This window comes from Blennius ocellaris (genome assembly GCF_963422515.1).
Source record: "Blennius ocellaris genome assembly, chromosome: 3".
In the NCBI taxonomy this organism is placed as follows: Eukaryota; Metazoa; Chordata; class Actinopteri; order Blenniiformes; family Blenniidae; genus Blennius; species Blennius ocellaris.
Window position 1 is genome coordinate 9,454,636 of NC_137652.1, and position 21,184 is coordinate 9,475,819.

At 39.9% G+C, this 21,184-nt stretch overlaps 2 protein-coding genes across 2 annotated transcripts in view; one reads left to right on the top strand and one right to left on the bottom strand.

The window, feature by feature from the left end:
• Positions 1-1,849: 1,849 nt before the first annotated feature.
• Positions 1,850-14,507, bottom strand: aimp1a (aminoacyl tRNA synthetase complex interacting multifunctional protein 1a). Its single transcript, XM_080520288.1, has 7 exons — positions 14,449-14,507; positions 11,346-11,476; positions 10,390-10,503; positions 8,485-8,646; positions 6,547-6,755; positions 4,194-4,362; positions 1,850-2,147 (listed from the first exon to the last, which is right to left on the bottom strand). Coding segments are annotated over exons 1-7 (954 nt in total). The 5' UTR covers positions 14,451-14,507; the 3' UTR covers positions 1,850-1,980.
• Positions 14,508-14,892: 385 nt separating this feature from the next.
• The window catches only part of tbck (TBC1 domain containing kinase), a 41,575-nt gene continuing 35,283 nt past the window's right edge, over positions 14,893-21,184 (top strand). Inside the window, exons 1-15 of the mRNA XM_080520676.1 lie at positions 14,893-14,997; positions 15,297-15,500; positions 16,309-16,381; positions 16,593-16,707; positions 16,793-16,866; positions 17,536-17,677; positions 17,786-17,846; positions 17,938-17,999; positions 18,497-18,558; positions 18,818-18,966; positions 19,697-19,835; positions 19,926-20,025; positions 20,521-20,570; positions 20,716-20,845; positions 21,054-21,152. Of these exons, the coding sequence (XP_080376802.1) occupies positions 15,308-15,500; positions 16,309-16,381; positions 16,593-16,707; positions 16,793-16,866; positions 17,536-17,677; positions 17,786-17,846; positions 17,938-17,999; positions 18,497-18,558; positions 18,818-18,966; positions 19,697-19,835; positions 19,926-20,025; positions 20,521-20,570; positions 20,716-20,845; positions 21,054-21,152 (1,449 nt within the window). The 5' untranslated portion in view covers positions 14,893-14,997; positions 15,297-15,307. The remainder of the gene's footprint in view (positions 14,998-15,296; positions 15,501-16,308; positions 16,382-16,592; positions 16,708-16,792; positions 16,867-17,535; positions 17,678-17,785; positions 17,847-17,937; positions 18,000-18,496; positions 18,559-18,817; positions 18,967-19,696; positions 19,836-19,925; positions 20,026-20,520; positions 20,571-20,715; positions 20,846-21,053; positions 21,153-21,184) is intronic.

The window sequence follows — 21,184 nt, forward strand, 5'->3', positions numbered from 1 at the left end:
GCTCTTTCATTTCAGATTTTGGTTAAGAGAGCCAAAAGAAGCCTTTATTGTAGTGAATTACTGCTGCCGTGCATGACGAGGACAAAGGTGTTGTTTTGATTGATGGCTCAATACAACGCCTTCGCAACATATTGCAATACATGTTCTGAAACTTGAAATGATGGCCTCATACAACTCTTACTAAGACCTGACATCACAGACTCACTCATCGCAGCAGGGGAGGCCTCCAGTGCGCCGCAGTTCTGGTTCAGCTGGTGGTAGAGCAGGTTGGCAGTTTGATCCTCGTCATTGCTTGCACTGTGAGCAGGACTCTGGACTGCAGGCTCAGCCTGATATGAAGACTCTGTGTAGGACAACTCTGTTGGTATGAATGTGTGTAATGTACTTTGAAATTGTTGGAACAGAGAAAAGTGTTCGTAGACGAAATCTACCGGTATGTACATTTTTTTTCCTTTCTTAATTGTGAAAACTTAGTGGCAAAGGGGTTCTGATCAGTTTTCTTTTTTGCTTTGGCAGCCATACGCCTCTGTAACACGGAGTAACAGTTCCGCCTAAAAATTCCGTGTTGAAATGTGTACACGTCTCACTGAAAACATCACGGGACCAACTTTCTTTCTGATTGCAACACTCCAAGTGGTTGTGGGGAACCCATAAAGAACACTGCGGTTTATCTGAGGATACGTTTTAGCACAGGTTTTGATCCAACATTCTTAAATGAGCGGTTCTCCTCATTGAGGACCTCTAAACAGTTATTTAAAGTGTGCTGCACAGGGTCATTGAATCTGACAGAATCATTTATAAAAGCATGATAGGCAGAGGGCCATTCTGAATGTTAGTGTGAGTGCAAAACAGGCTTTCAATCTTTAAAAGAAATTAAATAAAAACACTCATCTATTAAAGCTCTTGAGGCAGCTGGAGTCTCACACTGCAATATGTGTGGCAGTTTATTGCAAGTTTTCATTGTATTGAACTCTAGACCACCATAAATTATACAGTATTATTTTTTTTTATTCAAAGGTGCATTTGAAGAAATTAATGGAACACCAGACCTTTTCTTTTGTCTTATGACTCCCTGGTCTTACAAATACAACTGGTTTAAAAAGAACTGCCTAAATGTAAGTGTTGCCAATTTGGTATTCTTTATAATAAATGATTTTTCCACTCTACATCACTTTCTATTAGAATCATAGCAGAGCAGATGAAGGAAAAATATGCGCTGGAATAAGAGTGCCAATTTCCTGGGGTTCTTAAGAACAGCACTCGGGCTGTACGGAGCGAGCAATGGTCTGAATTTACACGCAGCAGATGTTTTTGTAGTGTGGATGGTCTTAATTACTGTTAATGTAACTTTAGAGGTTCTGTTGCACAGTGCTTCCTTTCTTTTGTGACGACCGACTCCTCCGGAGAAAGGTGGACTTTTTCTTTCAAGGGGACAATAAAACAAAGCACAGACATCACTGGGCCATGACTCAGATAATGACAGTGGATTATAGTGCCAGGGCTGAGCACTATCTAAATGGCCTTTGCGAAGCACTGAACAGCACAGAATCTGATATGTTTTTGTTCAGCTTGTGAGTTCCGCATACCACAATTTTCCTTTGAGCTCATTAAAATGCCAAAAAGCTGTTTAAGTGTCGGTTCGTTAGGGCCCTCAGTTTTAACGTTGAAATTAAAGTCTAATCAAGCTAATGGATTTCAGGAGAAAAGAGAGTATGTATGAGAGATGAAGAATAAACAGAGATTAATTGATTTTACTTAGACCTTGACTGTGTTTAGTCTAGAAGACAAAAACAGCTGATAGTCCAATGACCATTTCTCAGAAGACTTGAAAAAAGAACAGATAAAAACGTCAAATCTCAAAACCTTTTATTGAACAGCTTCAAAGGGCTCACTTCCATTCATTTTGTTTCTTGCCCTTACCGTGGCCACTGGAGATAATTGCCAGGTAAACATTGAGCTATTTAAAGGCGCTCTGTCATTTTATTTGATTCCACTCTTGCTCATGGTTTGGGCTTTGCACACTCCCTTGCCGGCGACTTCAAAGGCAGCTCCTCTGTAGGTTGCGACACACTGGTCGTCCGTGCCCAGGTCTGGCTGGACCTGCTCCCACACCTTCTTCTTGGGATTCAGCTCTTTGTCCGGTTCACCTGGGGTGACAAAGTCAGTTTAGTGCATCAGGCACTCCATCCGCTCCTCCAACTACCAATTCAGGTATCACATACACTTCAACAACTTTGAGATCGAGGAACCTCCTGCAAGATGACGGACAAGTCGGCCACTTAGTTTTTAATGCACCAGTTGGTAAAACAAGCGCACTCGAAAAGAGTAACTCGAAACCAGAAGTAAGAGATGAAGGCTATTGCTAGCACCAATCGTGACATAAAAGACCTAAAACAGAATGAACAACTTTGAGATCACGCATTTGTGATTCTCACCAGAGTGCCGACAATAAATGACTTGTAGATATCCCTTCATGGGTTTAGTAAGCGTTCACAGATAAAATTGGTTCAAAAAGCTAAACAATATAAAACATGTGAAGCAAATGTCTGACAATTATATCATTTATTGGACTACTTCTAAATATATTCCTTCCATGTGAACTGTGAAGGTTTGGACACTTCCTCTCATTTTCTCATAGGGCATCAGCTTTCAAACATTGCTGTTTGTTCTTCGCCTAATTCGAAACATCGAAACTGAACTTCTGAGAATCAGAATATGCATCCAGGGAAAACAAGTGGGTCAGGTTCCTCTTTCATAATGGCTTTGTTTTTGATGTTGTTTGGCATATGTGAAAATTCATAGCTGGTTTGGCACTGGCTGGCTTCTGCCCATTGTTGGTTTTTTATATTTATTTATTTCTTTAACTTTGCGCGACCATCTCGAGGTATGAGGACAAAAATGTGTTTCATTTCCCAAAGCAGCCACTCGTGCTGGTTTACAACGTGGGAGTGGTAAGAATTACTATTGATCTCAAGTGTGAAAAAAGTTTTGATGAGCAAATTGCGCACAATTCTAAAGTTCACGCACTGGACTGGACTTAGTTAGGGGTAGGGAGGACGTGTGAGCAATTATGAGGATGTACCCACACCAGGAGGATTGGTGTGATTGAATTTACGATATATTTAGGGCCTTTGGTGGGAAAATAGAGAGAAACTAGAAAGGGGACAAATAATTTGACTCCTTACGCTTCAATGCACAAACAGTCTCTAATTTGAAGACGTCATGGGAAGAAACAAAAAAAAAAAATAAAAAAGTTGGCATGCCAAAAGCCAATCTCATCATCTCTCTATCTTTCAGTCTTTAGTTTCTTTCATGAAGCCGGTTTTCACAGGAAGGTTATGACTCTTTTTAATGCAGTATCCATAAAAAATGTTCTGGCCAAAGGGATCCAAACAGCTTTAGAGTGGCTGGAACACTAAAGGATAAAAGCCCCAGCTGATGCAGCTGGGCTGGGGGTGCTTTCACCACAGAACCATCTTCATCATATGCTCCTTGTCATTTTTTTTTATGGCGTTGCTCTTCAGAAGGACATGCAAATAACAAGATCAATCACTTCTCTATATTCAGTTTACTTTTTGAATCACAGCAGAACGTTCCTCTGGAGGTTGTGTTTTCAAACACTTTGAAACAAACTTCATGCTTATATGGCCCACTTGGTTTGCAGATGAACAGAGAGAGCGATGTTTACATGTTCTTTTCTGTTAACGGATTCATTAAGATCAGTGAAATGTGTGTGTGTGTGTGTGTGTGTGTGTGTGTGTGTGGGGGGGGGGGGGTGGTTCACTGTGTCCACTCACAATAAAACAAAGTTGTGATACATTCCAAACACTGAGTGCTGATTAGCCTGTCAAATCAGCCGTCACACTAAATTTAGCCGCTGCCAAACAGAACTGAGAAGCCCTCTAATGAAATCATTGAGCCTGAAAGCACTTGGTGATTGGTGTCTGGAGGGATGAATGTTCAAGCTGCCATGTTGTTTCTGGTAGTTGAAAGGCTCAATGACACCCTTCATTTCCTAGAGACAGAGGCCTTTTGTGGGAAATTTTCCGGGAATCAAGTCTTTGACAGTCTCAGTCGAGGCAGGCGTACAACCCTAATGGCTTTCTGGCTTGAAAAGGTTAACAGATACATCTCTAATCCCAGTGATCAATATGTTTTCGGCGGTTGAACTATAGTGACAAAGGGAACATTACCTGGGAAGCCCTGGAAAGTAACTCGGTCTCCCGGCGTGGCTCCACTTGGGGGATCAAGAATTTCAACTTTGTCTGGAGAGCTGGCACACATGACCATGGCCTGGGAGACGACGCCTCTCATCTTGGCTGGCTTCAGGTTACACAGGAGCACGACCATCCGGTTCTGCATCTGCACGGAAGGAAAAGACACCAGACACCCTTAAGGACAGAGAGGAAGATTTATATTCAATTTTCTCATCTTTCATCCAGTAGAAAGAGTAATGCCAATTGGAACCAATTAATATAGAAATACACTGTCTAAGTGTTTATAGTTTGTGCTCTTCATTTCATAAACTCAAAGACTGTCAAGCCCAGAGACCTTCGTGTTTTACCTTCATTTCAAATAAGACCAGACCCAATATTTTTTGCAAATACTAATAAGAATGGGGACATCTGTATTGCATGAGATGATATATGCCAGGTGCTTCAAAGGAATCATACCTTTCTTGGAAAGACATCATAAGAAATGGCCACATAAATCTAAATACATTCATTCATGTTGTTTTGACAGCGTTTTAGTGGTAGTTTTTATTTTTCATCTGTGGGCCATTCTGGCAAACTGGAGAAAATATGTGAATACTTTATAACGGCATTTACGAAATAGACCGTTCGCTGGGAGCAATATTTCATTTATACTGTCGACACATGTTCGAACAGCTATTTTATGATCGGCCTGCCAGAGACTGACACAACTAAGAGTTCACTGTTGTTTATCCAGTGAAAAGTAAAGAAATAAAACTAATCTGATGACTAAGTTTCTATTTGTGTTACTCCTGTGTATATTATGTTACAGCGAGAGTCAACACAAGCTGTAAGCAGAATTTGGATGGATTTATTGCCTCTTTGAGTAATGGGCTAATATAAACATACAAACAGCAGCAGTAGTTGCAGCAGCCAGGGAGCAGTTAAGTCATGCTGTCTAACACAGTCTGTTAACTTTGGCAGGTCATGTCCAATATGCCTTAATCAGTTTTGATGTGTTCCAACTTTTTAAAGAACTATTTACTGTTTGTTGCACATAAAATCAGCAGGCAAACGTTTCCAGTGTCTCCGCACAGCATAATGCAATATAATATAAATGATGTGACGTACAGAGATCCCCTGGTTCTGAAAGATCGAAAGCTCAAGATGAGCATTAACGCAAACGATGCTTGTGATTAAATCCAGCGCACAAATGAATCTGCCTGAGAGGAAATTCATAAATCTTGATGAAAGTTACACGAACACTAAAATTCGGTGGATACTCCTCATCATCGCAGCAAGACATGTGAAGTTCCAAAGCTCTGAAAGTATGGAATAAATAGTTTTGAATGGTCTAATAAATCTTTATGATTACCCTGTACTGAAGTGCGTGGAAGGATTCATGAAAATAATATGAATATTTTCTCACATGTATCATCTTCACCATTCAACTAAAACATAATCATTGCAGTTTATGATTTGGGGGAGTCCCCCCCCCCCCTTTGTTTATTGTTTTATCTGAGAAGCTACCTGAAGCAAAAAAGAATTTCTGATTGCAATTATTTTTAGAAGTTGTTCATAATCTATCTCTTAAGAGTGATAAATGCAAATATTTTTAGGATGTACTCTTTTTTTCACAAAAACTTCAACTTTGGAGTTTGATGTTATTATGTTACAGACTCCACTAGCCAAGGCTACTTAAAAGAAATGTAGGTAAGGTTTTTAGCGGACAAAAACACCACCGCAGCAATGCGATAAGCATTTAGCCTGGAACTCTGCATAGTTGTTGAAATGATGTTGTACAATATAAGTCACAACAGCTGTTCAGCATGTGCTTTGTTTACATCTTTTGGTTTGATCTTAAAAGTGTCAGTGACCGCAGGGCAATCCTTGCTGGAGTGCTACAGTTTTTTTTGTTTTTTTTCCCCCCCGTTTGGTCAGGACCGGCGAACCGCAGCGCCACTGAGAACACCATCTTAGTCATCTATAAGCCTGTGGCCAGATGAAACACCCAGCAATATACACATTACATCAACACTGTGTTGAAATGAACAGGAGTGGATGTAAACTCAGGAGAAACTAGTTCTACTCATTGACAGATCTTTTTTTGAGAGGTACCAAAGTCATGAGCTCATGTTTATTCCTTCACTACCCCTCTTCGGTATATCAGCACAGTCCTGGTCACTTTTAGCCCGGCCACCTGTCTTTTAGATGGTACCACTGCGTCCTGATCCCACAACTTCGTGGGTTTTACTTCCGTCTTGCAATCCTTCCCTAAACCAGCTCTGACATTTGTCTTTACCATCCTGCACACTCCCCGATGTCACCTTTTTCTCAAAGCCTAATACTGTACCTTGTCCAGTGGTACGTGTTTGACCAGCCCGCTGACCACCGTCCTGGGAGAAGCCTCCCCCACGTTGATCTGCTCCACGTACAGACTGTCAGCGTCCGGGTGCTTCTCAGCCGAGAGGATTTGTCCGATTCGCAGGTCGAGACGAGACACGTCCACCTTGGCGTCCTCTTGGCTGGGGGCCGCCTGCTTCTTTTCTCCTTTCTCACCTCCTACAGCCACGAGAAATACTGACATATTAACAGTGAACACCAACACATACTGCTTTGAAATGTCACCTGTCTTGTGATATAACTTTGTATCGCCGACGTGCGTTTTCCGCAAAGAAACGTCAGACAGTAGCCATTCATCATGCGTTCAAGGGGAGGTTTCCTGAAGTAAAAAGCATCTGCGACAGTTTTCATGCTGTCAAAATAAAATGTGCAGGATATTATAGGGAACGTTTGTTTAAAAGCACAGAGGATATTTCAACCGAGTGGTATCTTTCCAAGCAACACATCATGGCTGAAACAATACTGGCCATCTATCTGGAATTTGATTTCATTTCCTCCCATAAATGAAAACAAAACCCACCAATGACAGGCCTCGGGGTGGCATGCGTTTCATGTGATCCATAACTAAATAAAGACTTAGGAAAAGGACAACTGCCTTTTCACCTCTTTCTACAGTTCCCAGAATACATACCACGGCTAAACGACAATACCAATACCGACTCTGGCTGAAGGTGAGTTGCAATGCGATACTGTGACATAGCAGAATAGCAGATGCTTCCTCTCAGGAGACAAAGTACATTTCACCTGTCTGGTTTGCTTAGATGCCATATTTCCAGCGGCTTGCAATGATCAAATGATCACATAATCCTCAATCATTCTTTGGAGACCACACTGCAGCAAGATTACGAGTTCCAACTCCGGCATTTGATATTAATTCCTGCTCTGCGGTGATGACAATACAGCAACATCGCATTACCAGCAGTCCAGTGAAGCTGCAGATGGTTCTGTCAACCGTGAAGTTATGAGTGTCTGGATGAGGGGAGAGCACGGCTAGATTAAAGCTGGGAGTAACAAAGAATTCCCACATTTTTCAAGTTCTCCGACATTAGCAGGTCCGACGTCTGGATGAGAGATTACTCGGACAACTAATAACAAATCCAGAGATCACTCTTCTAGTATAGGTGATGAACTGTACTTTATAATGAGATATGCACTGTTAATTAATACACAGCATTGAAAACAACACAAATTATTCAGTTAGTGGGAATAACCGCGACAAACACCTTCAGATGACTGACACCTAAATATCGTTTCATCCCATACAAAAATATCTGCAGTCTTAGAGTTTTATTCCAGGGATAAATGATGATCAGGTAATATTTTACATTTCATTAGAAAAGCTTATTTGCAGCAAGCTTCGTAACTTTTAAACTAGTCAGCTAATGACAGATAAACTGGATTTCACATAGTACTTTCATGGGAAATGAAAATGGTATTTCAATCATCAAGGTGGTGCTAATTGACATGTAGCAGAGTGTGCTTGTGTGTGTGTGTGTGGATTTACTCCATGTACACCAACTCCCTCACACTTATTATTACCATGTATGTTAGGTTAATTGATGCTTTTAAATTGGCCATTGACTTAAATGTGTGTGGATGGCGGTATTACTCCTGTGACGGAGCGGCAGTCAGTCCAGAGTGCTCCTCGCTTTGTACCTTCTATCAATAGTAACTGGACCCCAATGACCTCCGAAGCCAGACAAAAATGGATGAGTAGTTACTTTTATAGCTCCATTAAAGTTTAATTAACACACTGAAAATAGAAACGCAACACATTAGAGTGTAATTAAAATATCTGAAACAGCTTGGATGGTTGGTCTTGACAATATCAATACGTTTATTGAAGAAGAAAAAAGAAAACAAAGTCGTAAAAGGTGCTATACTTGACCTTTTTTCTCAGGCTTCTTCTTTTGAGTCCCGTCTTTGGGAGCGGCTTTCTGGACAGGTGCGGCAGGGGAAGCTGATGGCGCCGGTGCCGAAGGTTTGGGAGGAGCGGGCTTTGAACTGCACTGAACACTGGTGTCCCCCGTTGGCATGGGAACCTCCGGAACTAGACAAACACAAGCGCAGTGTTCATAGAAGGAAAACTGTAGACACTTTAAGATGCTACCTGTTGTTTTCTCAGACTGACGCTATCTGTTTGAGTTCTTATGCAATGATGGACACACAAGAGCACAACATATTTAAATTTCACACACGCATAGCATCCACTTTGTACTACTCCTCCAATTTCCCCTCGCAGAGCCGCTGCATCAACAGGATATGATGAAATGATGCAGGAGGAGCTTTATTTACACACCAAGTGGGAGCACAACTCCTTACAATGCAAACAGTTTGGATGGGAAAATGACATAGTGTCCAAGTTGAAGAAAACAAGGAAATGGAACCATAAAGGGGAAAACAATGTTCGACAATAACTCTGCCGAAAAAAGAAAAGAAAAAAAAATAACCCCTCATTTTAGGCGCCTGATGTTTGACGTCCTACAACATCCAGTGTCTGCGTCTGACAAACATTGGTCTGCAGGCACACCACCGTCACCATAATGCTTTTAATTACCTTAATTCTATGTTAGGACCTGACATCAGGCGCGTTCCGGTTTACCTTGAAATTACAGGCAAACGCTCCTAAACTCTTGACATTCCCATTAAATATCCACTCAAGGCTTTTTCAAATTGACAACATACTCAGCTTCTGCATGAAGATGTCAGACGCAATGCAAGAGGTGAGCCTGACTAAAGGAACCGTTCACTTTCAGGCCGAAGAGCATCAAAACAACGAGAATAAAAAAAACTGGTCCCGATGCTTCTGGCATCGCCACTGACATTATCTAGATCTGAATTGACGAGAACATAAAAAAAGCAATAATTATCAAGTCTGACAGACAGAGTGCTTTTTATGGGACCCTTTTTGGCTTTACACTTCTAGCCACTAAGTGTTTTGTTTTTTTGAGCAGGCATTTCAGAAATACAATGGATTCATTTTTAGCCTTTCTCAAACCAGGAAATATCACCCTTTTACTATTTAATTAATACCCTCACAAAAAAAAATTCAATCTGCGTTTGGAAAACGACACTCTCATGGATCAAGAGTCATTTTCTCATCGTCTTTACCTTCAACTGTATTTCTCGAGTGCAGAAAATCTGTTTTCCACAGAAGTGGTGATATAGTCTCATTCAATATTTACTTACTTAGCCTCAGTTACAAATAAGTAAAAGCCAACTTCCTTTCAAAAACATTTCCATTCATTTGTGCTTTGAACAAACTATATTAAAGCACCTTTAAACCATTGAAATGAAACCTTAAGAATAAGAATCAGAATTACACTGTGAAAACTCCGTCTTGAGGGCACGGCAATCTCTCATCATTCTATAACGTATACAACACATTTGAGGAAGGTTAAATTACGTATTCCTTCCGAGCCGCCTACATTCCTGTTTCCTCTTTCTGGAAAACATTAAACGATTTGCGTTGTTTGCCATCGAATGTCAACGAACGTCAGAGACACAATGGCGGACACACATGTTGTCTCCATCACCCCAACGGGAACTCGCTGGCTGCTTATAAGGAAAACAAAAGAAAGCTGCTTATAATGGGCTCAGGCGAGAATGCGCAAGATGTTATCGTTGATAGCATAAAGCAACAAAGGCTCTAATGAGCACCAACTGACATCAAATGATCCCCAGTCAGACACACACAACCACTACTATAATTCGATATGAAGGATAGCGACATCAAGGACTTTTTCAAGACAAACAAACACTTGATCTGCAATGGGAACCGAATTCAACATACCTCCTCTTCTTTTTTCCTTCTCCAGCAGCTGCTTTTTCAGTTCCTCAATGTCGTTTTTTAACTTTGCATTCTCCACCATCAGTTTCTTCTCCTCTCGGACGCTGGCCTGCACAACTGCAGTGAGCCAAAGTCATTTTTATTTTTTCACAAGTCGGCACAGAATTAAATTTCAATTCTGCTAAATATTTTAAGAACCCTTTTTTTTTAATGTCCCAACTAACGGCTACATCAATGCAGTTGGACCACATGTTCAATGCATTTGGTTTTTTTTTTGTTCTGGCGAGTGTGGCCTGTGAAGGATGTCTCTGTTGTGAGCAGATGACAGACATCTAAAGCACAGTGTAAATTGCTTTTCAGCACATGGGAGTGTCTCCCTATGATATACTTGTGTCTTTTGCTATTGCTCTAAAAAAGATGTGACCTTCAGACATACTTGTATATGGCTGTTGTTAATTATAATGTGCTCAGTTTCAGGTTGATCCATTAGACAATCAGCTGAATTCAGAGCACATAAATATCAAACTAAGTTACTATTATCAGAGAACAAATCCATGTCATCATGACATTATTTCTGATGACAAAATCTGACAAGTGTCTGCTCTTTTTTTTTTTAAATAGCACATGATTGCAGCTTGGACCGTACATGTGAAAGTGGTAGATTACAGGTTAGAGAAGTGGTTTGCATCCCACTGCTAACCGGTTAGCACCATGGCTAAAATTAATTCAAATGGTTAGATTAATCCATCCTGCATAGATATTTTTTCCCCCCAAAACAACACTTATTTTTTTTTGACAAAAAAAACATTATGTTTTGTTTATCAATATTCAATGGCATCTCAGCAATTGATGTTGTGCAGTAAAATCTAGTACTCAAATGGAATAATCTCACTGTACTGGTGACATACATCAGCTGACGCGCTGTCTGCAGAGTACAAATTGTCTCTTGTGTCTCTTACTGGCTTTTTCCTTCAGGAGCTGGACTTGCTGTTTGAGGTATTCGATGATCTGGTCGGCCTCAGCCGCTCGCTGCTCCAGCCTCAACATGGGATTGTGACTTGACATCTTGAACAAGGAGCGCGCTAAAAACCTAAAAGGAAAATTAATAGAAATATGTTTAACGATAACACTGCAAAAACTCACTGTGAAAATACAAAATGCCACCTGCAGCATGTTGCGGGTTTTTACATGTTTTTTTAGTTTTTTTTCTAAAATGCACCTTCTTTAAAATACTATGAGTTACCCTGACAACATAAACACAGATGCTCCTCTCACGCTGAAAGTCTACAGAGATGCAATTGAGTTACAAGGTTTGCATTCCAGTACAACTCCACCACAAACTACAGCCTTCAAAATGACCGCAGACAGAAGTCAATTCGTCTCAGGGAGTCTCAACAAAAAACACAAAACAAAACAAAAAACGGAACATTGTAATTTAGGACCGGCGGTATTACGCAGCCACACCGCATCTCGACACAGTGCTGTTTTTCTGTGAAGTATAATTTGAGGCTGTAGTCGTGTTGGGATGTCTTCATTATTGGCACACTATAAATCGGAGATAAAATGCTGTGAATGCCTGATCGCAACATGTTTTACAGAGCGTTTTCACAAAGTGTAGCCTCAGTAGAGATACATGACGCACTGATGATCTTCATGACCGCAACGCTCTGGCTGAGTGCCAAAAACTGACACAGTTTGACCTCCGTTCACAAGGTCAGCTGGACGATAGGAGGCTTTAAAATGTCCATAAAGCGACACACAAAAAAAGTTTCAACTAATTCGAAAATACAATGATGAAAACAGATCTGTTGAGTTCAGGTTCACACAGGTCAAGCTTAAGGCCCGGTTGAATTATAATCGGTCAAACGTTTGGATGAAATGTAAACATTATATTTCATCCTGAATGGACATCACTGTGAGTCACTGGTAACGTTCTCCAATGCTGCACTGGGCAAATTACTGCTGGAGGAGAGAGGAAAAGAAGGATTTTTATAAGGCTGGAGCCTGAAGAAGAAAACTTCTTCCACATACTACAGGGAGGCGCTGGAAAACAACAGCTGGCTCAAGATGAAAACATACTGTTGGGGGATGAGGAAATTAGAAACACAAAAGAGCTGGAGTTGATAAAATCAAGGATCAAAGCATTGCTTTTTGAGAAACTGAATTGATTTAAACAGGACCAGTGATGGAGTAATAACAAGAGCCACAAAAAAGGCTGATCTCATTTGGATAAGCCCTGAAAGCAGACCCGGAGACCGAGGAATGGTCTGTAGCATCACAATGATGCAGCTCTGAATTTACTATCACCATGGTATAAATGCGTGAAATTGATGTGGCCTTTTACCAGCATTTAGCTCGCCTAATATAACCGTTTAGCCTGCAAGGAAATTTAAACTTCCATTCTGAATTCACTGCAGATACTCACACAATTATTTGATTAAAATGACATTGAGCCTTTAGTCTTAAGTTGATATGTACCAGATAATCCTGCTCAGCAACACACACAGAGGGTAAGAGGTGGCATTATTCAGGAAAGTAAATCTCTCACATTTAACCACCGGCTTCCTCTGGTGTGAGCAGATACACAACTGTTTCCTCTTTCATGGTCACTCTGCACAGAAGTGTATAGAGTAGTACAGTAGATTTACCCTAACCCATACCTGTCTACCAACAGAAGCATTATGAATAAAGAACATGCAGTGTGCCAGCACCACCTGAAGGCATCACAAGGCCCTACAGACTTTCATTTAGAAGAAGAATAAGAGATGCCCTGCCCTCAACACTGAATGCATTCATACAACTCAAATTTTACATTTATTAGAATAAAAGTGCAGCATGTTTGAGATATTTTTTTAAGTAAGAACAATGTTCAACCACATGAACTCTAATTATTAAGCTTGATCAATGTTTCAATGTATGTAAAGAAATGCAAAAATATGAAGGTCTGTTGACTTCGGTCTCATTTAATTAAACTTTTCTGGAATATTAGAGGGTTTAATGGCAAAACATCAGAAAAAACTGCTCTGATTAATAATTTAAAAAATCAATGCACTGCATTGTTCTTTAGGGCTTGGGTATTGTGGTTTTTAACCATGATATCAAATAGTCAAGCAATAATCATCATTATACTTACTGCTTGTGTTGATACTGAAAGTGGCACTGCAGTTACAATTGACGAAGAGTATTTGTCATTCAAGGGGCACATATTTTTGAACAATGCAGTACCAGAGTACATTCTGAAGATACAATTGTGAAGTACACTCAATTTTATATGTTTTTTGGCTCATTAGTGGGGATTAAATCTTCAAAAAACACCAAAAACAAACAAAAAAAAACATAAAATCTGTGATTTAAAAAACGTTTTATTATATCTACTGACTAATGACTTCTGCTACTATTGCCCCCTTTGTTGTTGTTCTTGTCGATGTTTTTTTTCAACAAACAAAGCAAATAAAGTATCAATATAATAATCAATGGACAAAATGTCCAATGTAGGAAGGACAGCAGCCTGATATAAAGAGGTCTGTTAAATTAAAATAATTTTAGGAATAAATAATCAATTTTTATTATTATTGCTCTACCAAAATGGGGACACTGTTGACTTGCTTTAAATAAATCGTCTGATTAAATCTACTAAGCACATCTGGTGGTTTTGTTTGTCAACGATCCTGGGATTACTGTTTTTTTTAATCTTGTTTTTTTTTTTTTTTTTTTTTTGCAAAATGCTGTTAAAACACCAGTTTATCAATAATGAAGGTATTCGGTGCCGTAGAGATTGTTTTAAAATAGCATGATCATGAAACATATGTGGGTTTCTTTCAACTATTTCAATATTATATGCGTTATGTTACAATATTAAGATCAGGGAATACACATTGGTGAACATTGCGTCAGTCAAATCAGTCCCCAACTGGCAGGTTTGGACCTTCAATAACTTTCACTTGAAACTGCTAAACGCTTCACCCTACGCCCGGTGGTTGCGCGTTATTTAGCGTACAATTCAAAACAAGCGATATTTATTTGAACCAATATGATATGAAAACGGAGCCTTTGAAGACTTACATGGACTTCGACCGGCACGTTTCAAGGAGTCTTATGGCTTGACAGCTGCAAAAAGTAGCTTCTCGAACGACACAGGCAGCTAGCAGGCCAGCTACGATGAGGCCCACTCAGGACCCATTGATTAGATCTGTGCATAATGTGGATAGAAAAAAGCGAGTCCACCTTGAAGCCGTTCTGCGAGCCATGCGTGTTATAACTCTAATGCCAAACCTCCCTCTCAGCATGTAACGGTAAAGGCCTGTGTGTAATTATTAAATAGAACCCAACTTATAATAAAAGATCAAATATATTCATCCAATAATCACTTTGTCAAATAACTGTTTCTTTTATTGATTTTTTTAAGTTCAAAGAACGACCGTTTTGCTTACAAAATGTGTCACTGTCGTGTCGCACAAATATTACGTGTTGGATCACGTTCAGTCAGCTGTTTCTATCGCATCAGAGAGGAAGCGAATTCAATCGAACAAGATTTTTTAACAAAACTCAGATTTAGTTTGTGGGTGTGAATGCGTCGCTTTGCATTTAATCCGGAGAAGACGTATTTGTGAGGTAATGCGCCCTACATCATGCCCACTACCACCAGCGTGTGCTGTTGACTCATTTTAGGATGCTACTGTTCTCCGCATTAAGTTTGTATTGTTGGGGATTTGGATTTGTTTTGGTTTCCTCCCTTTAGATAACAATGAATGACAGACACGAGGAATTGCTTTTGCTCTAAACCAGGGCAGGGCCGTTTCAATCATTATGGCATATTCTGTTCTACGACTCTATATTTTTCTTATGCCGACATTGAATTAATTTAGAGATTTTATTTAATCTGTTATACTGTTTTTGCACATTTGTTTAAGCCAGTGTCATAATGAGGCCCCTGAAAGATGCCCAGCTGGGGGCCTTCACCTTCTTTGCCTCAGCTCTCCCACATGATGTCTGTGGCAGCAATGGGCTCCCTCTCACCCCAAACTCCATCAAAATCCTGGGACGTTTCCAGATCCTGAAGACCATCACTCACCCACGCCTCTGCCAGTATGTGGATATATCCAGGGGGAAACACGGTAGGAGAGTATTTGATGCCATTCCGTTGCATTTGATCTCATTCAAGTTTTCTTCACACCTTCATATTTGCATGGTGTTTGACTTGTGATGGACTAACAGAGCACGGTTATCTCCAGAACGGTACAGAAGATAGACCATTAACTTGGTTTTCTTCCAGTTCGCCAGTTTAATTTTGAAACATCACATGCATTAGATTGGATTCATAGGCTGGCTATGAATTCTCTAAGACGTTTATGACCTCATTTTGTTTTAGCTTTATACAATAGCACCAAAACCTACAGCCTTCTTGATTATTATTGGGTTTTTTTTAAATTCTTTGTTGACATTATGCAACAACCCTGCAGTGAGTAACTAATAGTTTTCATATTCAATTCTTTCATAACAATGTCCATAACTCTTATCAAAAACAACCCCCCAAAAAAATCATCAAAACATCATATTGATGCTAAGGAATTTAGATGATGTATCAATGTATCATATCTCCATGCTTACTGGTAACGTAGAGTTTCGGGAAGCAGCTTTGTAATCAAAGGTTGACTCACTTAAATCCCATTTCTGATGGATCACTGCTGTGGGTTCTTCAACACCCAACTGCTCATGTTGCATTAGGAAAGGAAACCAGTGTAAAACATGGGTATGACATGCAGTTTACATGATGTCTGTCTCTCTCTCTCTCTCTCTCTCTCTCTCTCTCTCTCTCTCTCTCTCTCTCTCTCTCTCTCTCTCTCTCTCTCTCTCTCTCTCTCTCTCTCTCTCTCTCTGAAGCAATAATCATTTTGTTTTTTATTTTTCCTCCTTGTCCTCTAGAACGGCTGATTGTTGTCACTGAACACTACGAGAGCAGTTTAAGTGATTTCCAGAAACAAGGAAAAAGAGTCAGGTAAAAAAAATCGTGCAAGAGTTCTTCCTCACTATTCATCATGACATCATACTAATGTTGTCCTGTTGATAAGGATGCTGTCCAATATTGACAAGCTAGGCAGGATATATAGCTAAGCTTAACATTACCATCACCCAAATGTTTATATATTTCCAGTTGGGTCCATTCAAAGCATCACATACTCATTTGTTCGTCATTTCATTTCTACTAGCCCAGAAAAGGTGCTGCAAGTGGCCTATGAAGTTCTCGAAGGTCTGAACTTTATGAACAAACATGGTTTGGTGCACCACGCCCTCAATGCACACAACGTGCTCATGGACTGCAAGGTGATGTTCTGAAACTGACCAAATCTTTGATGCTTAAACACTGACATAGCTATTTCTAAATGTGACATTTCTGTTGTGTTTTTAGGGGAATGTTAAGCTGGCAAAGTTTGGCTTTTACCACATGACTGATCATGGAGCAGATGTGGACTTTCCCATTGGGTATGTCTTTGTCACCTCATTCGTCATAGTTAGCCGTCTATGACGGGTCAATTGTTCACTTGTATCTGTTTGTTCTTAAACCTCAAAAAACAAGCAAAAAAGTAGCACCGTCCTTTATTTCTTTTTTTTTTCTTTTTCTTTATTTTTTCCCCAGAGAGACCAGGTTTTAGAGCATCAAACACATTTTCTGGTTGAGGAACTGTAACAAATTGTTAAACTTTTATCCTAATCCAAAGGCCTTTGCGGTCTCTTGAGTATTTCTGTGTAATATCCTTTCACGGAAGGAAGGGAGGACTGATGGCACATACCCATGACTTTCAGGAAAACATCTGGCTTTATAATGTAATAAATGAAACTGTCACGTAACTATGCAGATTGTTCTAAAGAGCAGCTGCTGAGACATCACTTAATGGCAGCACTGTGAACATTATCTTCACTTCACATAAAGTCTTCATGCAGCTTGGGAAAAGAAAATGTATTAATTTCTCTTTCAAGACGTACAATAGACCCAACAAAGTTGAACAAAAATTCAACAAATTTGATGGCATGTCTCCACGTCAAGCTGTTTCATCAGCCCACTTTAGTTAACTTGTTGAATCTATAAATAAGCGATGTTATTTAGATGCTGGAAAAGTAAACTGTGTCTCTGCTTTGTCATTTTGATCTCAGTTACCCATCATACCTTGCTCCAGAGGTGATCGCTCAGGGCTCTTTTTACCCGAGTGATCCTTCCCATGATGAAGCTCCTCTGCCCTCAGGACCCAAGGCTGATGTCTGGTCACTTGGGGTTTTGCTTTTTGAATTGTGTGCAGTAAGCATCTTCAATATACCTTCACTGGAATATATCGCTGTTTGAGTTTTGACTAAATTCATATTGCATGGATTTGTTTTCACCTTAAGATCAATTAATTTATTTCAGGGCAGACGACTCCTTCAAAATATTGAGATAAGCGAGAGACTGAAATTCATCTTAACCCTGGGTGAGTGAAGGGAGGTAATTATGTTAAGAGCTGAGCAGCATCCTTTTAATCTCTGTGAGACTCATGTCGTGATGCTGTCTGTCATTTCCAGGTTGTATGGATGACATTGTGACCGTCCTCGCAGAGGAACATGGTTGCCTGGATACCATCAAGGTGAATTGACATATTCTAACTGAAATATTTATAATTTAAGAGGTTGTTAAAAAGAATAAACATTTTGTATCTATTTAGGAAACATGCTTTAAAAGCAGTAAATAAAATATTTAAAGGGTGAATGTAGTGATTACAATATAACAGAAAATCACGCCTCATTGAAGTATTTTTCAGGTGATCACATTAATGGTTGGTTTAAAAATCTTCGTGGCGTGTCTTTCTTTACTTGTAGCATAACATTATACAAGACGTCAACGTCAACGTCTGATATTTAGCGAATGTGATACTGACTGCTTCCCAGTCAATGGATCAGTTTGCTGAATGTGCCACGTCTCAATATCCCACCAGTTAGTGGACATAGACATTTTAATGTGATTATGAGAGATCAAAGTTATAAAATGTATTCATTTTTGATGGTAGTTATTGGAAAACAAAAGCCTGATATATCCGTATTGTGCTGTTTGCCATGGCTGAAAAAATTTACATAATTTTCACAGGAGCTTCCTGAGAACGTTCTGGAGTTATTAAGGAAATGCCTGACCTTTCTTCCATCTAAAAGGTAAATACAGTCTCTGTTGGACATCCTATCCTGCTGCAGGACATCTAAAAAGCTTTGGTCACGCTGGTTACGAGATCGGCTCGAAGCATGCTAAAACAAAGCAATAAACTATAACAATAAACAGATGTAAACCAGCTTCCATTGCGCTAACCTTGCTTTATGACTTTATGTAAAGAAGAGATTTGTGAAAATTGACCACCAAAAGGCGCCTTGTGCTTGGGAAGATTTCAACCATTATGTTTTCTCTGGCATTTTTCAGACCAAGCCCTGCTGAACTGTTGGGAGACCCTGTGTTTAGTGGCATCTCCTGTCGGTATACTCCCTTCCAGAAGCCCGTTAGCCTCTTCTCCTCTTCTCTGCGTTGCGCACATTTGGAGCTGCCAGACGACATCAGTGACCTTTGCAAAGGTCTCCTCCTTTTTCTACACAAATGAAAATGCAGACACACACACACACAGCCTGAACTATAGACACACACACTGCATGTCAAGCCACCTTCTTTTGCTATATTTACCTGAATTCACTTTAATTCAAAATGCCAGCGTCCATATTTATTTTCAAACTCTAAGATAGGTGGATGGCCTGTAGACATGTTGATGACATTTTAGTTTTGATGCCTCACAGAAAATGAATACGTTCATTGGTAAAAACACTATATCATAATTACACTCAATTGTAACAGCTGGCACATCCTGGCCACTTCTGATTTTCCTTCTTTCAGTTTGCATTCATATTATTTGTCCAGAAACTCAATTCAAATTATTTCATCTGAAAATTCTCAAATCTAAAGATGGCCTTTGTTGTGAATTAGGAATACATTTTTATTTCATTGATGTACAGTCCCATATATAATTTAAAGGTTTCAATTGGTAAATTACTTTCATACTGACGGAAATGTAATCTTTGGTATTAGAACATTTCCTCAATGCTCCAATGCCCCATATGTTGTGTTGACTGTGTTCATTAGGAACTGATTAAATGAAATATATTTTATCCAAACAGTAATTGTTACAAATGTAATGGCGCCCAGTCGTTTTTTTCATTCTGCTTGCCAAATCAAGTTTATTGCAGTGACGGTTGTTTTCTGCAAGCTGTTCCTGTCGGGACGTATTCCACTATTTTGTGTGTTTGTTGATAGATGATGATGAAGACTACCTGTCAGAGCGAGCCATAGATGAGGTTTACCACCTGTGGTGTCTGGCTGGAGGAGACCTGGAGAAGGAGCTTACCAACAAGGAAATCATCCAGTCCAAACCTCCCATCTGCACGCTGTCGAAGTACATCTCACACACTCGTCCACAAGTAGCCCGCACACTTGTGGTGGAGGTATTTTGCGAATCTTAAGATGACTATCTGTCTGCTTTTAGTTTTGTCATGGAGGACGGGGAATCGTTTGGACAAGGCAGAGATCGAAGTTTCTTGCTCGACGACACCACAGTGACTTTGTCTCTGTGCCAACTCAGAAATGTAAGACTTCATACAAAAGTGTTCCCATTTCTGATTCTGTGTAAATGTGAATGCACCAATAAGTAGAAGTAAAAACATACGCAAAAAAATTGATTTAAACAAACCTAAAATTTAAAAAAAAAAAAAGTTTGAGAACTATTGGCCTCGTAGGTGCTTCAGAAAATAAGCACAGTCACAGTCCTGTCAGTTGACATCTGACTTGTGTGTGACTTGTGTCTCTATGGTACTTGTTTAACTTAAAAACTAGTTGGAACAAATAATGCAAAACAAAATAAACATGAAAAAAAACAAACAAACAATGAATGTCATCTATAAAAAACAAAACCTTCAATCTTGCGTTGTATTATTGATTGTTATTGATTCACAGTGATGGCCAGCATACATATACAATAAATAGTTTGATGCATTTTTGAACATTTATGTGGTACAACAAGTCTCAATCGAGAACCAATCTGTTAATCCCTTGCTTTGAGTAGAAATGGTTTCCTTTTTCAGAGGCTGAAGGATGTAGCCGGAGAAGCTTATTACCCTCTCCTGGAAGACGAGTAAGCACTCTCCATCCTGAACTCACTCCTGCCGTCGTTCTCTCATTCCCTGTCACTGTTTTTTTTTTCCCTTTTCCCCACATCACCCCATAATTTGTTTTTGGCTTGAGTGATGTCATATTGCCTTTACTTCTCCCTCATCCAGGCAGTCAAGTTTGCCCCAGTCCAACAGCAGCAATGAGCTGTCGGCCACCGTCACGCTGCCACTCATCATCCGGGAGAGAGACACCGAGTACCAGCTCATCCGCATCATCCTCTTTGACAGGCTGCTCAAGGTCTCGGCTCCGTACAGTTTCATGCGCACACGGGAGCATTTTAAGTAGCGCGTACACAGTAACAACTTATCCAGCGGTAGCTGAACACAGTACTGCTTTTCCCAATTAATAAAAGTGGCTGTCAACCCAAATATTATTTTTTATATTTGAACTGAATGTCATTTGAAATTGCTGCTAGATTGAAGCCGTCTCTGTTGGATGTTTTCAGGCCTATCCTTACAAGAAAAACCTTGTTTGGAAGGAGGCCAGAGTGGATATCCCTCCTCTTGTCCGAGGACTGGCATGGGCTGCACTGCTTGGTATTGAGGTGCATACGAAACTGTGATTCTGTCCTTGAAA